The sequence below is a fragment of the Diceros bicornis genome, chromosome 3 (assembly GCF_020826845.1).
Source record: "Diceros bicornis minor isolate mBicDic1 chromosome 3, mDicBic1.mat.cur, whole genome shotgun sequence".
Lineage (NCBI taxonomy): Eukaryota > Metazoa > Chordata > Mammalia > Perissodactyla > Rhinocerotidae > Diceros > Diceros bicornis.
This window is the reverse complement of record NC_080742.1, coordinates 101,371,377-101,389,022: the sequence shown is the minus strand read 5'-3', so window position 1 is coordinate 101,389,022 and position 17,646 is coordinate 101,371,377. Positions and strand designations below refer to the sequence as shown.

Here is a 17,646-nt window from a genome sequence, read left to right as displayed (position 1 = left end):
GGAAAATTGGCCCTAAGCTAACATCTGTTGCCAGTCTTCCTCTATTTTGCTTGAGGAAGATGGTCCCTGAGCTAACATCTGTGCCAGTCTTCCTCTACTTTGTATGTGGGATGCCGCCACAGCATGGCTTGATGAGCGGTGTGTAGGTCCATGCCCAGGATCCAAACCCACAAACCCCGGGCCGCTGAAGCAGAGGAGGCGAACTTAACTGCTATGCCATTGGGCCAGCCCTTAATTGCCTTTAGATTAATTGTGTGAGAAAACTCAGGACGTATCAACAAACATTATATAAGTGGGCCTAAACGAAACCTGATTTCATTTTATACTAGCTTTTCTACATTTTAAACTTACATTGTTTCTTAGTAATTTGATATTAGTTTAGTTCTTAAAGTGTTATCCTTTTAAAGCCAAGGATAAATAACATAGTCTGTTCTATTTTAGCTACCTTTTCTGTGAGTTTTTACAGAGATCTAATATTTTAGTCTATCTATAGTTAATTTTGTAAGACGATTAAAAAGAATGAGTCTAAATTTTTCTCTGTATTCTAATTCAGTTATTCTAAAGCAATTTATACAATAATATTACCCATACCTATTTTTTTTAATACTTTGTTAAATTCTTATCTATAATTAGACATATTTTTGGACTTTTTGATTGTAAGCTTGTAGCACCTGGAATCACTGCTCTTTTCTTTTTTAATTTTCTTTTTAGTTTTTTGTAGTCTATAATTTCCCCTGGACATTTCTCCATAGATGTGATCTCATCCACTTTCTATCATTTAGGGATTTCTCAGCATTGCTGGTCTGCTGGTAGCACTCTTGTCTTCTAGCATAGCTAATTCACTCAGGTAACTCCTGGTGAGCACCTGTTGTGTGCTGGGTGCTGTTGCAGCTGCTAAGGACAGTGCACATTGATAGACTGATTATTTAGTATATATTTTTTCTGTCTTCTGTGGTAAGAAAAAGTGTGTGTTTAATCCGTCATCCTCGAACCAACGTCCCTGATTCCTTTTTCTCTCTGCATGTTAACTTTACTGGCACTTTATCTGGAACATAGTAGTAATTCAGTTACTTTTCAATTTGGGGGCATTCTTTGGCCTTTTTTCCAGATCTGGGAAGCTTTCCCTACTTGAATTGGCTCTGATTTCATTGACAAATATGGGCCCCCAGTCTTTCCTTTTGGCCATTCCTCTTTAGCTTTGCTCTTTTGGCCTCTCATGGCCTTAATGTTGTTTAAAGAAGATCTTTTCCAATCTAGTGTTCAGAAACTCTTTCTTGAGATTCCAAGATGAGTTCTACAAATGTACAAGTCCTTCCTGAATGCATCTGTATTCCAGGATCCTCAAGGTTTAATTTTCCAGTGTCTTATTTGGCTTGCATGAAGCATACTCACGAGGCTGATGATTTTGGCCGATTCTCCTGTGTATCTTGACTTCTATCAGTTTTTCATTTATATTTTAATTTTAACTTAAACAATTTTATAGAAAGCCAGTTAACCTCATTTTGTATTTTATGTCATTCCAAATTACCTGTCAACATTTGTACTTGGATTATTATGTAATTATAATTAGTGTGTGCATATATTTTATGTCCTTCTTACCTTAATAATTTATTTGGTGTATGTAAATTTTCTTGTGCCAGAAAAAATTGTCCAGGACTTGGAAATGGGAAGAGGAGATCCTGGGTGTTCTATTAGTGGAGTCCTGGGCATTGTCTAGTGGGCCCTGGGGATTATCTGATCCTACAGAGATATTCTCCTTTGGCTGATTTCATATTGGCTTGGCTATTTTACATCTGCTTAGGGTTAGAGTTAACTTGTAGGAAACTGAGAGCAGTGCAAATGCATTTTGTCTGATAGAGATATAATTGATTTCCTCCCTCTATAAAAGTCCCAGACATTTCGTTTGATTGTCCAATAGGATATTATCCAGTTTTGCATCTATTAGCCAATTGATTTTAGCATTTCTGATTGTCTGTGTATATCTGTATTCTTCAGATTCTTCTTTGACCTGATTTTACCAAAAATTAAAGCCATGTGACTCTGCTGCTAAAGGATGTGAACAACGGAAAAGGACTAGGGTGCTCAGAGGGGAGCTGCAGTCAGCAAGCAACAGTAACACTTGCAGTGGGCTAAAGTAGAGAATGTGGGTCCTGGTGGTTGAGAGTCAGGTAAATACTTAAAGCGTCTACCAAGGTACAGGCTACACAGACACCTCACTCAAAACTAGATCCTGCCTAGGTGCTGACCTCGTGGCTTAGCGGTTGGGTCCTCACACTCCGTTACTGGTGGCCCGGGTTTGGATCCTGGGCGGGCACCGATGCACCGCTTCTCCGGCTGTGCTGAGGCTGCGTCCCACATACAGTAACTAGAAGGATGTGCAGTTATGACGTACAACTATCTACTGGGGCTTTGGGGAAAAAAAAGGAGGAGGATTGGCAATAGATGTTAGCTCGAGGCTGATCTTCCTCACAAAAAACAAAAACAAAAAAAAACACTAGATCCTGCCTATATAGATCCACTGTCACCAGAGGCAGGAGATGATAAAGAGAACAAGCAAGACAAAAACTCTTAAATATAAAGATGAACAGGGACTCAGAAGATGACTGGGCATTTGGGAAAAGCCAACACTGTGAGATGTTCCAAACTCAATGTATTACTCACAGTTAATAAGCAAAGAGAAGATTTCAGAGAGATTTTAAAATATTTGATCTAGCATTTTGAATATTTTTTGGCAGAAGGAGTTAAGGATATCTTGTCCTCAATATTGCCAGAACTACTGAGTCATTCTGATAAAAAAAAAAATTAAGTCCAGACTGTTTCCAAGATATTTCTACCAGACTTCAAAGAATGGATAACTCTAGTTTCACACAGATTTGTCTGGAGATTTGAAGATGGAATACTCAGTTTTATTTTATGAGACAAATATAATCTTGATACTGAAAGCAGGCAAGGATAGTATGAGAAAAGAACATTATAGGTCATTCTTATTCATGAATACTTGAGAATCAGAAAATATTAAGCTTAATCCAGCCATGTACACAAAAAATCATCATCAAATTTATTTCAGGTATGCAAGATTGGTTTAACATTAGAAAATTTATGATTGTAATTCATATTAGAGAGTAAATGAGAAAAAAATCAAGTGAGCACCTCAAAAGAGATAAAATACCTTCACTAAAATTAATAACCATTCATGATTAAAAAGCAAACTAAGAACTAAAGGGAACTTTCTTAACCTGATAATGGATATCTACCCTAAGCCTACAACTGATATTGTACTTACTGGTAAAATGTTAAATGTATTTACTTTAAAATTGGGCTGCCATCTTAGATACTTTTATTTCTAATAATAAATAACACTGTAGTAGAGTTCTTTACCAGTACAGTTAGACAAGAAAAGGAAATATTGAAAGAAAAAACAAAATGTTCATTATTAACAGATGATATTGTCTATTGAAAAAATCCTATAGAATCTAAAGATAAATTACTGATTCAACAAGGAAGCTGGATATAGGATTAATATAGAAAAATCAATAAATAACAGCAACAAATAAAATCTTACTAAAAGTACCTTTTATAATAGCAAGACAGCCTAAGATATGTTGAAATAAATCTAACAAATGATATGTGAAACCTGTATGGAAATAATTTATGGAAACAAAAAATCTTACTGAAAGTTGTTAAAGAACACTTAAATAAATGAATAAATATTCTATGTTTATGAATTTCTTTTTATGGTAAAAACATCAGTTCTCAAATTGGTCTTTACAGTCAATGCAATGCTAATAAAAATTCCAAGAGGTTACCTTATGGAATGTGACAAGCAGATAGTAAAATTCTTATAGAAGAGCAGAGAGCCAAGATAGCCAAAGCAATTTTGAAGAACAAGGTGATGGAACTTACTCTATCAAGTATTTAAAAAGGAGCAAAGGAGTTGAATAGACATTTCTTAGAAGAAAAACAAATGGCCAATAAGCACATGAAAAGATCTCAACATCACTAGTCATTAGGAAAATGCAAATCAAAAGCACAGTAAGATAGTTCTTCACACCCATTAGGATGGCTGCCAGCAAAAAACCCCAGAAAATAGCAAGTATTGGTGAGGATATAGAGAAATTGGGACTCTTGTGCACTGTTGGTGGGAATGTAAAATGGCGCAGATGCTACGGAAAACAGTATGGTGGTTGCTCAAAAAATTAAAAATAGAATTACCATATGATCCAGCAATTCCACTTCTGGGTGTATACACAAAAGAATTGAAAGCAAGGACTCCACAGATATTTATACACTCATTTTTGTGACAGTATTATCTACAATAGCCAAAAGGTGGAAGCAACCCAAGTATTCATCAGCAGATTAGTAGATAAACAAAATGTGGTATATACATACAATGGAATATTATGTAGCCTTAAAAAAGAAGGAAATTCTGACACATGCTACAACATGGATGAACCTTGAGAGCATTATGCTAAGTGAAATAAGTCAGACACAACAAGACAAATTCTGTTTGATTCCACTTATATGAGGTACCTAGAGTAATCATTCACAAAGACAGAAAGTAAAGTGGTGGGTGCCCAGGGGCTGGGGACAGGGGGAATGGGGAATTATAGTTTAATGGATGCAAAGTTTCAGTTGGAGAATATGGAGATGGACTGTGGTGATGGTAGCACAACAATGTGAATGGACTTAATGCTATAGAACTGTACATTGTATGCTTAAAAATGGTTAAAATGGTAAATTTTATGTTATATATATTTTACCACAATCAAAAAAAAAGTCAATAAACGATGAACATGGCAGTTCAAATTGGTGGTTACCTTTGGGCAGGTTGGGGCAGAAGGTCGGTGCAGTTGGGAGGGCCACATGGGTGCCCCAGTGGTCGTGGTCATGTTCCTTTAAGTTGAGTGGTATATCCACAGGTATTTAATAGACATACAAAGCTGAACAGGGTACTTTCATTGTTTAAAAATAGAAGGGAAAAAAGGTGATTTATTTCTTGGTAATGGGCTTACATTAACCAAACAGAGGCTGATCTGTAAAACCAAAATGCCGATTTATTGATTTTTTTTTTTTTTTTTGTGAGGAAGATCAGCCCTGAGCTAACATCCGTGCTAATCCTCCTCTTTTTGCTGAGGAAGACCGGCCCTGAGCTAACATCTATTGCCAATCCTCCTCCTTTTTTCCCCCAAAGCCCCAGTAGATAGTTGTATGTCATAGTTGCACATCCTTCTAGTTGCTGTATGTGGAACGTGGCCTCAGCATGGCCGGAGAAGCAGTGTGTCGGTGCTCGCCCGGGATCCGAACCCGGGCCACCAGTAGCGGAGCGCACGCACTTAACTGCTAAGCCACGGGCTGGCCCTGATTTATTGATTTTCAATGGAAAACTATAAAATACTGATACATATGTGCACACCTACCTACCCAAAGTAGCTGTTACTGAGAGCCAGAGGGAACGTGGAAATCAGGGAGATGGACCTAATGCAGCTAATGGAGGGATTGGGCTGGAGCAGGGCGGACAGCCTTGAGCTTGTCATGTGTATTTTGTTCTCTTTGCCACATAAGCAATTATTATGTGGCATTGCTTTATATTATATTCTACATCTTAATATCTTGTACATTTCACTACAGTAATGTAATAAATAATAACTCTAATGATCTTTCTTTTGTTGTGTCTTTACTGGAGCTTGTGCTTGGGGTTTTGTTTTTGCCTGAGGAAGATCAGCCCTGAGCTAACATCCCATGGCAATCCACCTCTTTCTGCTGAGGAAGATTGGCCCTGGGCTAACATCTGTTCCCATCTTCCTCTACTTTGTATGGGATGCCGCCACAGCATGGCTTGACAAGTGGTGCATCCGTGCATGCTCGGGATCCGAACCTGTGAACCCAGGGCTGCCAAAGTGGAGGGTGCGCATTTAACCGCTATGCAACTGGGCTGGCCCTGTGCCTGGGTGTTTTATGAAATGAATAATAAGGTGTTGGCTACGATGTTCTATTGTGTTACATTTCTTACAGGACTGAGCATTTGACCGCAGCATGAGCTTGCTATTATGAAATTGAAAATTAATGTTCTAGTAAAAGAAGCTTTTATATATTTTGCTTTGGTTCCTTTACTAAAATTATAGGTTTATCTTAAGTCTGTTTTAAGCCTTCTCCCCCACCTCCCTATTTCTACATCATCTGTCTTTTGTGTCTTATTTCTGTTGTGTGGGGAGGTGGAAAGCACCGGCTCCGACAGCTGACAGACCTGAATTTACTGTGAGTTTTGGAGCCCTGAACAGGTGACTATACGCAGATTATTTAACGTTTTTGGGTGTGAGCTTCCTCATTTATAATAAAATTTACCTTTATTGTGAGGATTCAGTGAGTACATGTAAAGCAACTAGTAGAGCTCTGCAAATGTTAGTTCTTATCTCTTCTCTTCCATGAAGCTTATAGCTAAAGAATTGTTAGAACAGACTGAGAAGAAAAGATCCTTACTGGATAACCATTCAGTTATTTTAATGTGATGCAGTGTACTGAGAAATATTTTTTTTCCAAATTTAGAATTATGTTTAAAAATTTAGATAAGTCCCTGCAGGCTTTTTACAATTCAGTTCTTTCATTTACATGTTGGAAACTTGCTGTGTTAATTTACTTGGACTCTGGAGAGTTTTTATTTATTTGATATCATGAGAAATTTCTGCCCATAAATTTGAATACAGTGAACATCTTAGTTCGGTGAACCAGCAGTATTAGTGTTATTTTAACTTTTCCAAAAATACTTTCTTTTTGTCAAGTTTTAATAACTTCGGCATCTTATAGTTTTAAATTTTCCATCTTGTATAGACTACATTAAATAAGTATACATATAATAGACTGCAGAAAATATTAATATTAAAAAGCATTTCACTACAGAGCTTAACAGAGCTTTCTATAAAGCTGTTTTCCTTGACTTGGGACCAAAACTCTTGTTGTCTGTACTCTTATTGATTACTTTGGAGCAAAGGAGGAAATGTTTGACACTCTCTAGAGATGCTTGTTTGTAGTTTTTTCATGGTTTAAAATAATTAATACTTGCCTTTATTTTCTGTTCTCGATTAGTGCTTCTCTTGCTCTTCCCCAGATGACTGCATGTATGTTTGGTGCAGTCTTGATGTCATGCTGAGCAAACCTTATCTTAATGTTACTAAGAGACCCTTTTTGTTAGATGAAAACAATGGCTTGATATTTGTTTTAAATGTTTCTTGAATGTAGAAAATTTTCCCAGGCTTTCCTGATGGGTGGAGACATAGTATATAAAGTGGTGTTTACATACCTTCCAAGAGGTCAAGATATCCAGGCAAAATCTTGTTTAAATGTTCATTGCCATAGAAACACACCAGCTTATTGTTAGAGCTTTTGTAAGTACATTGTAATTTTCACTTCACTGATGTTCAGTACAGAGCAATTAAATGTATAATTGACCAGCACAAAAATTTCAAAAAGCAATTATATCATAACTATTTTAGTGTTTTAGACTTTACTCATTTAGTACTTACTTAAATCTAAAATCTATGAGTCTATGTGTATTTAGTCTTTACTAGTTTATTTAATCTAATTTAAAGTTGAGATAGTTGTAATTTCCAAAATAATACTGGTATGAAACTAGTGTAATTAATTATATAGCTTACTTTTCTTAAAAACAATATGATGTTTCATTGGTAGAAAGAAAATACTTTGTTTCAATGGTGTTTTTTACTAATACACTGAGTGCCTATTGCACTATGATTTTAATAAAAGGGATGGAATTTCCTTAAAGTAACTTAGATTTATGGTTTTTGGAAGGGGTTAGGTTAAGTATTCACACTGGGGATAAAAATATTATAAAGTTCATGAAATCCTAGTAATATAGGACATAGTATAAGCATACAAAATTATCTGAAGGAAGTACAACTGTTGATGATAAGTAGAAGTTCTTAAAATTCTGTGATGTTATATTCAGAAGACTTTTCTTACTTTTTAAGATGAGCAGTGGAAACCTTCTTCACTCTGACAATGTTTTGCCACTTTGTTGTTTGCAGGGTTTTTCAGTAAGTTATTCTGACATCTGGCACATCTTTTAGCTCAGTGTATGCAAGAACGGAGTTGATAGGAACCTTCCCCCTTGGGGCTTCCTAGCTCCTGATTCTGACTCTTAATGGAAAAATGAGTAGTAGGCATATTTTTTTGCTTATATGCTGTCCTGCTGGTGATTAATGGTAGTGATAAAAGCTCTCACAATGCTTTTTATTAGTTTGCATACAGAATCACATACAAAAGTTTAAAAACCTCACACATAACTTGCCATAAAACCTATACTCTTTAGGCTTTGTAATATTTTTATGATCTCAAGAAATGTAATGATAATAGTTTATATATTTTTGACACTTATATGAGCCAGTCAATGTTAATTGAATTAACAAATGAAGTCTCTAATTACTTGTAGTCCCATCACCCCTCTTCTATCTTAGAGTTGTTGAAGGTAAAAAAATCTGCCACATTGCATTTAATGAACAAATTTGTTATATGTTTTTCGATTGGTTTTACTAAAGCTCATAAATGTGACAACTGATTTCAAGTTGGGCTGATTTTGTCTCATTTAATCACAAAGAGAGAATAAAATTAACAAAAGGAAAACATAACTGCGCTAGCCTCCTAGTGGATTAAATCAGATAACTGTAAGAAATAACTTATCTTCAGTATTTCATAAACAGCCATAATCATATTCAATAATTTTGATGGCTTGCTCTGTGGCAGCCTTTTCTGTTATTGTAATATTGGTAATTTACTCTTTTTTATTTAGATCGAGAGCTGAAAATGAGCGAATTTACTTTCATGAGTTATTTACTTTCAAAAGAAATATTGATCAATTTGAAATTGTGAACAGTTTATATGATTTAACAGAGGTTTTTTTTGGCTAAATGTTTCTTATTTGACTGCTTAAGCATGTGAATATACATTTTAGACATTTTTTCTTGATATTATCCTTATATCAATAATAGAAAAAGCATCCTTTTGGAATTATATAGCTTATTTCTTTTTAGAAAGACTTTTAGAAAGACTCATATAATTTTTTTTAACACATAGATGTATTTTTGGGACTTAGTTTGTTAAGTATATGTGGATAAATATGTGGATAGTTAACCCTAGTATCACTTTCAGACAGGGTCATACTTAGGTTACATTTTAAATACTGTCTGTTTTTCTTAATGAGAGAATGTACTTTTTCTTAATGTAAACAGAAGGGGGTAGTTTTTAAATTTAGTAGTAAATTTCTTCTTTTTGCCGGAAGTAAGTTAGTGCTATAGCCTGTAAAATGAGAAGGTTACTTTAACCAAGCTATTTTTCAAAGAATTTTATATCAAGGTTAAATTTAGAAGAATGACTAGAAAGTACTTGAGCATACAGAAAGTACTTCTATCAGATTTTTTAGAAGCAGGCTATATATAGTCTTCTCTGACCAATATGGTAACCACTAACCATGTGTGGCTATATAAATTTAAAATTCAATAAAATTAAAAATTGGTTCTTCAGTCACAGTAGCCACATTCTAAGTGCTCAACAAACATGTGTGGCTGGTTGCTATCATATTGGATAGCACAGAATAGAACATTTCCATCATCACAGAAAGTTCTATTGGATAGCGCTGTTCTATGTTATTGAATCATAAATAATTTGTTTTCATTCGTCTGTAGTTATTTTGTGCACTATCTAAACAGCAGAAGAAAGAGCAAGCCCAACTTTAAAGATAGACTTGTGTAGTGCCTCAGTTGGTTTGAGAATGGTGCTAATGAGATTCGTCTTTTTCCTTTTTTTTTTTTTTTGGTGAGGAAGATCAGCCCCGAGCTAACATCCAATGCCAATCCTCCTCTTTTTTTTTGCTGAGGAAGACTGGCCCTGGGCTAACATCCATGCCCATCTTCCTCCACTTTATATGGGACGCCGCCACAGCATGACCTCACAAGTGGTGCATTGGTGCACGCCCAGGATCCGAACCTGCGAACCCTGGGCTGCGGAAGCAGAATGCGTGCACTTAACCACTTACGCCACCGGGCCGGCCCCAAGATTCGTCTTTTATTATTTGTTGTTACAGTAATGCATCTGTTTCCCAGTTTCAGGCCCATACCTCTGTTAGCAAGTTATGACTAAGAGTGACTTGATCAGATTTGTGCTTTGAAAAGATCACATTCCCACTGTGATGTAGGCAACAGGTCAGAGAGAGACGAATGTGGATGTAGGACTACTAGCTAGGAGGCTAGGGAGTTGTTCAGGCAAGATGTATGTCGTGGCACTAGGAAGAGAAGTGGGTGAATTCGAGTTGCAACGACACAGTAGAATCAAAAACACTTGTTGTTTGACTGGACCAGGGTCCAGGGTGTGTGTGTGTGGGGTGCAGCAGGAAAGGAGGTGACAAGGATGTTTACAAAGTGTCTAGCAAAAACAGTAATGGTGCCATTTGTTGAAGTATGTGACACTGAAGAAGGAGCAGGTTTAGGGGATAAAATGATGAGTTTGACTTTAGAATTAAGTTTAAGGTACCTGTGAGATATCTAACGGGAGGTGGCAGTTGGGATGTGTGGATCTTGGCCTCAGTGGTAAGATTTGGAGTAAAGATATAAACTTCAGAGTCCTTGGCTACATGAGGAGGCAGGATTGCCTAGGGGAGGAACAGAGCAATCTGTCTGGTGAACCAGCTACATGAGAATCGATGGAGGTGCCACTTGGCTGGGACTCAGGAATTGGCAAGCCCCTTGGTAATTCTCATGCATGCTAAAGTTTGAGAGGTACTGATACAGCACGTGAAAGGATGAACATCTTAAATTGAGCCGTGAGAGTAAAGGGATCTGAGATATTTTTCTTTATGGAATGCAAGAAATAAGAAAGGAGACAGAGAAACCAAGGGGTAGAGGAAGGAAGCTGAGGGGATGTGCAGGCTGCCCAGCTAGGTCCTACTAAGGGAGAGGTGAGATCTCCTGTAGTCTTGTGGTTCAATCTTTTAAATTGAAAATTAAAGAGAACATTAGTCTCATTACTTAAGTCATACTCATGCACTCTAGAAAATGTGGAAAATATAGAAGAGCACCAAATATATGTACAAGAAACATAGTTCCACGTAGCCATAATCCTAGAGATAGGGCAGTGCTTGTAGCTGCCCTTGCAGGGCTTGCTGTTACCTGCCACGATAGCACCCTTCCTGCTTCTGCTCAGGGGAGCCGCTGCGCTCCCCTTCGCAGCTCAGCCCTCAGGCATGCATCAGCTGGTCAGGTCGTTGGGGACCCTTACGTCTCCCACCTGCCTACCGCTTGGGTGAGAGCGTTCACTGTTAGATTCTGGGAGTTTCTCATAGCCCTTAACCCAACCTGTGTGGGCCCTTGTTTGTTCTTCTCCAGAAAGCCATGTTAGCTTCTCACCATGTCACCCAAAGCTGTCCAGAACCGCGGAGGGTCTGAAGTTTTACCGTACTTGCAAGCTGACAAATTAGTCTGCTGGATTTGTGAATGTTGGTTGTAGACATGAGACTCCTGGATCAGAGACAAAGGACTTCATTACTCACAGCACGGCAAGCACATGAGCTTCCTGTTCCTGTCAGCTCCCCAGGACCCGCAGCTCCGTGGCGGGGATGTGGCCCGGGTAGAGGCTGTCCCCACAGTGGGCTCACGTCTACAGCTGAGGAGACCCGAGCTTAGGGAACCCACGTTATTTACAATGGGCTGCAAGCAAACCTGCCTGCCCTTTGCTCTGTAGGGGTCGTGATCTTTCTCATACCAGATAGTAAACAGACCTGCTTCTGCTTCAGAGAGGCGCTGTCTCTGTCTTCCACGGCTGTGTGCTACACTAACATCCTGGAAAAAACAATCCAGAACAAGGACTGTCCCTGCCTCTGCTTCTGAGATGTGCAGAAATGGGAGAGACCTACGGAGCACTGTCTCCCAATACAGAGAAACATATTTGAAGAAAAACAAATATAACTGCTAAGAAATATTTCTTACCAAAATATCAGAGGAAGTGTTTAAATCTTATGGTGATTGATTCCCCAACACTTATTATTCTCCTAACATTTATGTTTACTTATTGTTACGTTATTATAATTGTTTAATATAATAATTATAACACATTATTTCAACACTTTTTTTTGAACAGCAGGTCTTAAATAGTTCCAAGGAGCACTACTGTCTAGCTCATATATTATGACACTATTATACTGTTTAGCTGATATATCATAATGCTTATGACACATATGTTATGTGTTTTGGGAGCCCTGATATTCTTAATATTCCTCCTGGTCCGAGGCAGGCAGGATTTGGGCTCAAGTCAGAGGCAGGAAAAGACAAAGCTGAGAGGGTATAACTCATATATACCAGAGCACTTACTCTTTTTATTTTATGTATGGGCTTTCCACATAATATTTAATGTGTAATAAAAAGATTCTTGCTTAGAAAAGAAAAGATTATTGCTTAGAAAGAGAGAAAGAAAGAAAAAAATCACCATTAGAAGGTGGTGGGCATGTTTTGGTATCCCGACTGGTTTCAAAGTTGTGCAATGCAGGTTCAGAGACTTCTCAGTAAAGCCGGAGTATGTTTTTAGTAGTGTGTTTTGTGACTGTTCATATTTCAGCTCACTTGAGTAATAGCTACTGTTAGATCCTGTGTGGTAAATAAAACACAAGTCTCATTCACTCTGGTTCGCCAGCCTCCCTCGCTGTGAACACTTAAAGGGCGCTGACTCGTAGTTGAGGATGGATTTTCACCTGCCAAGACTGGACTAGTAGAAAAGGCCACTTCAACGCTGAGTCATCGTTTAGGGCTGGGAATACTCACCTGTGATTTAGGACATTCCCTTTCCTCTCTTGAATTTGAGAAACTGGGGTGCTGTTATTTAAGTGCAACCTTTTCCTTTAATTCAGAAATTAGAAAATGATATTTAGGGCAAAGTTGAAATAAGTGTATGTTTTGGATCTTTATTTATAACTCATATCTTTAAACTATTTTTAATGTGGAAGGAAAGATCACATGATTTATTGAGAAATGTGGATTTTTTTTGTTGTGTTAGATGTTGTAGATGAGTGCATTACGGTATAAAATATCATGAATCTTTAAGTTTAGGTACAGATTCGATCATTTGGTGACTTTTCAGAAATATAAGAAAGTCGTTTTTGTTTTTTTGCCTTGTCCAATAGGTTTCAAGTTTAAAAGTGGCCTCTAGATTGGCCTTGAGGTCAGAATTCATTTTATATTTAAAACAAAATTGTGCATGATGTGATTATTATATTGCAGCCTCATGGATTGATGACAATTCTGTCTAATGTGAAGAAAGGAATGATAGATAATTGACAGAAATACTATCCATCTTAGTTTCTGATGTTGGATTACCATGAGGAGTTCTTGGGCTGTGCACTAGAGGGCTCTGGAGGCTGTGGGGATCTGTGGAGAACTGTGTTCTCTAGTAGAGATAGGTGCTTTGTGCTTTCACCATGTTGAATGTTCACTAAATTGGCTGTGTGCCTTAATCAGCCTTACATTCCCTAGTTTAGAATCACAGATAAAAATTAATCTGCTTTCTTGGTGGGAAGTGTTAGGAAAGTAATTAATTGTTTAAAATAGTTCTGCAAAATGTTTTTATGAAGAATTTTATTGGTACTTTCTTCAAAGCTTAGTGGTATTTTATATAATTTTGAAAAGTCACTCTAAACATTACAAACTATAAGCATTTAGTGTTTTTTGTCCTGCTAATAAATGTAAATTTCCTCCCTTTCCAAAGAATTTTTATACTTTCACATAGATAGAAACCTAATTGTTCATGAGATGAAATAAAATATTAAAATTGTATGTCTATTATATTTTTCAGGGAATCCGAGCCCGAATTTTAGAAACTCTGGTCATGCTTATTCTTCTTGCTTTACTTATTCTTGGGATAGTGTGGGTAGCCTCGGCGCTCATTGACAATGACGCTGCAAGCATGGAATCTTTATATGGTATGGACCGACTTGTTTAAACCAGTTTCTCTAATGGAGACTATAGTTTGAGGTGTAATTACACATTCACTTTTTAAGAGGTTTTAATTAAAAATTCTTTGTATCGTTAACCCTTGCTGTTAATTTACAGAATTAAGAAGTCTTTAGACATGTTTAAGAAAAGAGTGTTCCTGTGTGTCCTATACACAGAATGAGCAGGCAGCTTTTCAGTTTTTTGTTTTGTTTTGGTTTGGTTTTTTTTTGGTTAACTGGTTTCTGTTCTTAAAATTCCATGGAGGCTTTTTTCTCCCTTGGAACAGGTTTTACGAGAGAGTTACTTCCTGTTCTATTTTAGGTCTTTTTATTGTATAATTTAGAAATTATATGGTGTAGTAGACTCAAATAGGCAATTATGATGTTTACTATACATTAATTTATAGTCAGCCTATATCTTAATGTACGGTATTTTGGATTAACTAAAATATGTTTACATTTTTTTATAGATCTCTGGGAGTTCTACCTACCCTATTTATATTCTTGTATATCATTGATGGGATGTTTGTTACTTCTCTGTAAGTATTTTTCTAACTTAATATTGATGAGAAAGTAGAATTGTTCTATGTTCTAGAAAATTATGAGAAAGTTTCCTGATGAGATTCCTTAAGATCAGAGATTTTTAAAAAGTTGGCCCTTAACTTTTTTTATGTTCAAGAGAAATTTTGATAAACTGAAACCTTGAAATAATAATAAACCTTGTTCTCTAAGGAAAGCCTCTTCCACAGGGTTGGGGAGAGAGAGAGGTGTGTGTGCGTGTGCACACACCCCCTGTCATCACAACACTAGATTCTACTTTTAAATGATGATAGAATTCTGTATGAGGAATTTGTGGTCTTATTTCAAAATTTGTGTAGTTTTACTTGAGAAATCACAACATATCTCAGGGATATTATAAGCAGATAAATATAGTTAAGAGGATTTAAGGTTATAGTTGTCACTTTTAGATATTCTTGTCTGGTTCTCAATTCCATTAGTACTTGAAATTTAATCTGTTCTTTAGTGGGTCTTCTTTAGTTTCATTTAAGTGAAAATACTTATTATTATTCAACATCTAGAGTCTTGCGTATCCTAAGCCTCTTTAGTCTTCATATGTCTTTCATTAAGTGCAGGCGTCCTCTTTAGCTGCTTCATTGATGACGTGGAAGAGCCCTCTGACAAAACACTGAGAGAATCTAAATTTTCTTAAGATGGTGATCTTTGAGTTTGCTTTGTCTTTCTGACTAGCAGTTGTCCCACTCTGATGTGAGCTTTCTCTCTTGTCAATGATCTTCTCGTTTCGCAGTGTGTACCCCAGTTGGCCTTTCCCGCATGTTCACAGTGATGGGCCAGTTGTTGGTGAAGCCAACAGTAAGTATGTCACTGTAAATCATTTTATTTGTTAAATAAATGTGTTTACATTTGAACATCTTTTAGCTTTCAAACTAGCATTCAGAAACATAAGAATATTTTTGTGGGTTTATGACCCAAATTGTTGTTGTTTTTATTTTAATCTTTTTCATCTTTGGAATCCAAATTTGTTTTTGCTTTTAAAATGCTACCTGTAGGCACTCAGGAAAAATTCCTCTAGCAAATTTTAAGACAAAATTTACACATATTTATAGGTATTTTATGTGTCTGTTATATCAAATAGTAACTCTATTATGTTTCAAAATTTACCACATATATTCTTTGATTTACAAGGCAGCTATGTTTTTGAGAATTTGTCTTATGTTATAGCTTGATTAATTGAATTATACTTTTCCCTTTAATCTCAGAAATACTATATCTTCATTTAAAAATTATTTTCAATTTGTAGTAATTCTAATGATTTGTCCCTAAGTTTCTTTGACTTCACCCTGTTTTGTCAAATATTTAATAATATGAAAATACTTCTTAGCTACTTCTAGGGAATTTGTCACTGAAATGATTTTAATGGATCCTCATTGCCTACAAACTCAAGTCTAAACTACTCACACATTATAAGGCCTTTCACAACCCTCCCACACTGCATTTACCTCTAGCTGCCCCCTGCACTACTCCCCTCTCCGGTGACTCGAATTCTAGGCTGGCCCGCTGACGTGCTGTGCTCAGAACAGGCTCTTGGCTTTCCCTTACCCAAGCACGTCTAGGGTCTTTCTCCCGCCAGCGCCTCCTACTGCTCCAGCCGCCTGACAGCCTCCTTAAGGCCCAGCTCTGACATCAGCTGCACTCACTCCCTGTCTCTGAACCTATCTCACTTCTTCTTTAAGCTGAAATAATTAAGCTCCTTCCTCTGCATTTCACTTATTCCCCTTTGTCTGTATTTCACTAGTAGTCCTTATTAAATAATTATGGTTATATATTTTTCTTCCCTATCAGGGTGATTCATCAAGGGAAAAAACTGAGGAATATCATAATAGATATTCTTTTAGTAAATGCTTGCCTAATTTTGAAAGTTTTTTTTTTTTTTTATAAATCAAAATCTCTTCATGTCTTCTTTTTAAATTAGATTTTTTAATTGCTGCATAAATACATACACACTCAAATCCAATACACATGCTATCAGATCTTGAAATTCACTTTCGTCTTAAAGAGATTTTGTGACACTGCATTCATTTAGTTTCTTCCTAATTCTCTGGGTTTTTTTTTTTTTTCGTTTTCTGCCCCCCAAATATAGGCAAATGTTTAAAGTTCTGTCCTTGGTCTAAAGTTGCTCTACTCTGTTCTCCTGACCACCTCTGCCACTTCCACATCACTTCTAAACATCTATTTCTAGTGAAAAAAAGACAAATAAAACAAACTACAGTACATTTTAGGTGCTATAATTCAATACCCTGTGGAGCTGAAAACTCAACATCTATAAAACCGAACTGCTTATTTATCTCTTCTCCCCAAGCTGATTTTTCTCCCAAACTTGTCATTATTAACAATATCCTCAAAACTTTAATTATCTTTGCCTCTTTTCTTGTTCCTAATATCCAGTAATGATGGTTACTGTTGAGTAATTGAGTATATGCTATATGCTTGTGATAAATATTTTAAACACATAATTTCATTTATTCCTGATTACTAACCCATAAGTTAGATGGTAGTGTTCTTTTTTTTTGGCTGAATTATCTGCAGTTCAGGGAGATTAAGTAGCTTGTACCAGATCACAGATCTGTGAGGATGGGGCAGGATTTGAACCGAGAGGCTTGTTTCAGAGCCTGGGCTCTGGACCACTATTCTGTTCTCCATAAGCTCTAGAGTCGTCGAGCTGCTTGATTGCTGAGTGTACTTTGTATCTCTCCACCTCTGTATTTTGCTTGTAGTTTTCTCTGATTGAAATGCCTGTCCTCCTTTTGGTAAATTAAGCTATCAGGTCAGATGCTACTACCATCAAAAACACTTGCCAAAACTTGTTTTTTCCCCAAACTAGAAGTTGGGAATCTTTCTTCTTCTGAACTTTTGTAACATTTTATTTTAGCTTCAGTTATGACATTTATTTTAATCCTATAATTATTTCTTTGAATTCATCATATCTCTCCTGGATACTGGAATATAAGCCGTTTGAGGTCAAGGACTGTGTCAATACGTCAGACCCATATTTAGGTCTCTGTCAGCCCAGAGTTGTTAAGAGCATGGGTTTTGACGACAGATAGCTTCTCTTTGCCAATCCTTTGTTTCTTGACATATTCCGAGAT

General features: G+C 36.6%; 1 protein-coding gene across 3 annotated transcripts in view; it reads left to right on the top strand.

Moving 5' to 3' along the window:
• Window positions 1-17,646, top strand: part of LMBR1 (limb development membrane protein 1) — a 155,629-nt gene that overhangs the window by 85,057 nt on the left and 52,926 nt on the right. For all 3 annotated transcript variants that reach the window (XM_058534122.1, XM_058534132.1, XM_058534113.1), the window contains exons 6-8: window positions 13,843-13,969; window positions 14,452-14,520; window positions 15,288-15,352. In XM_058534122.1, coding sequence (XP_058390105.1) covers window positions 13,843-13,969; window positions 14,452-14,520; window positions 15,288-15,352 — 261 coding nt within the window. The remainder of the gene's footprint in view (window positions 1-13,842; window positions 13,970-14,451; window positions 14,521-15,287; window positions 15,353-17,646) is intronic.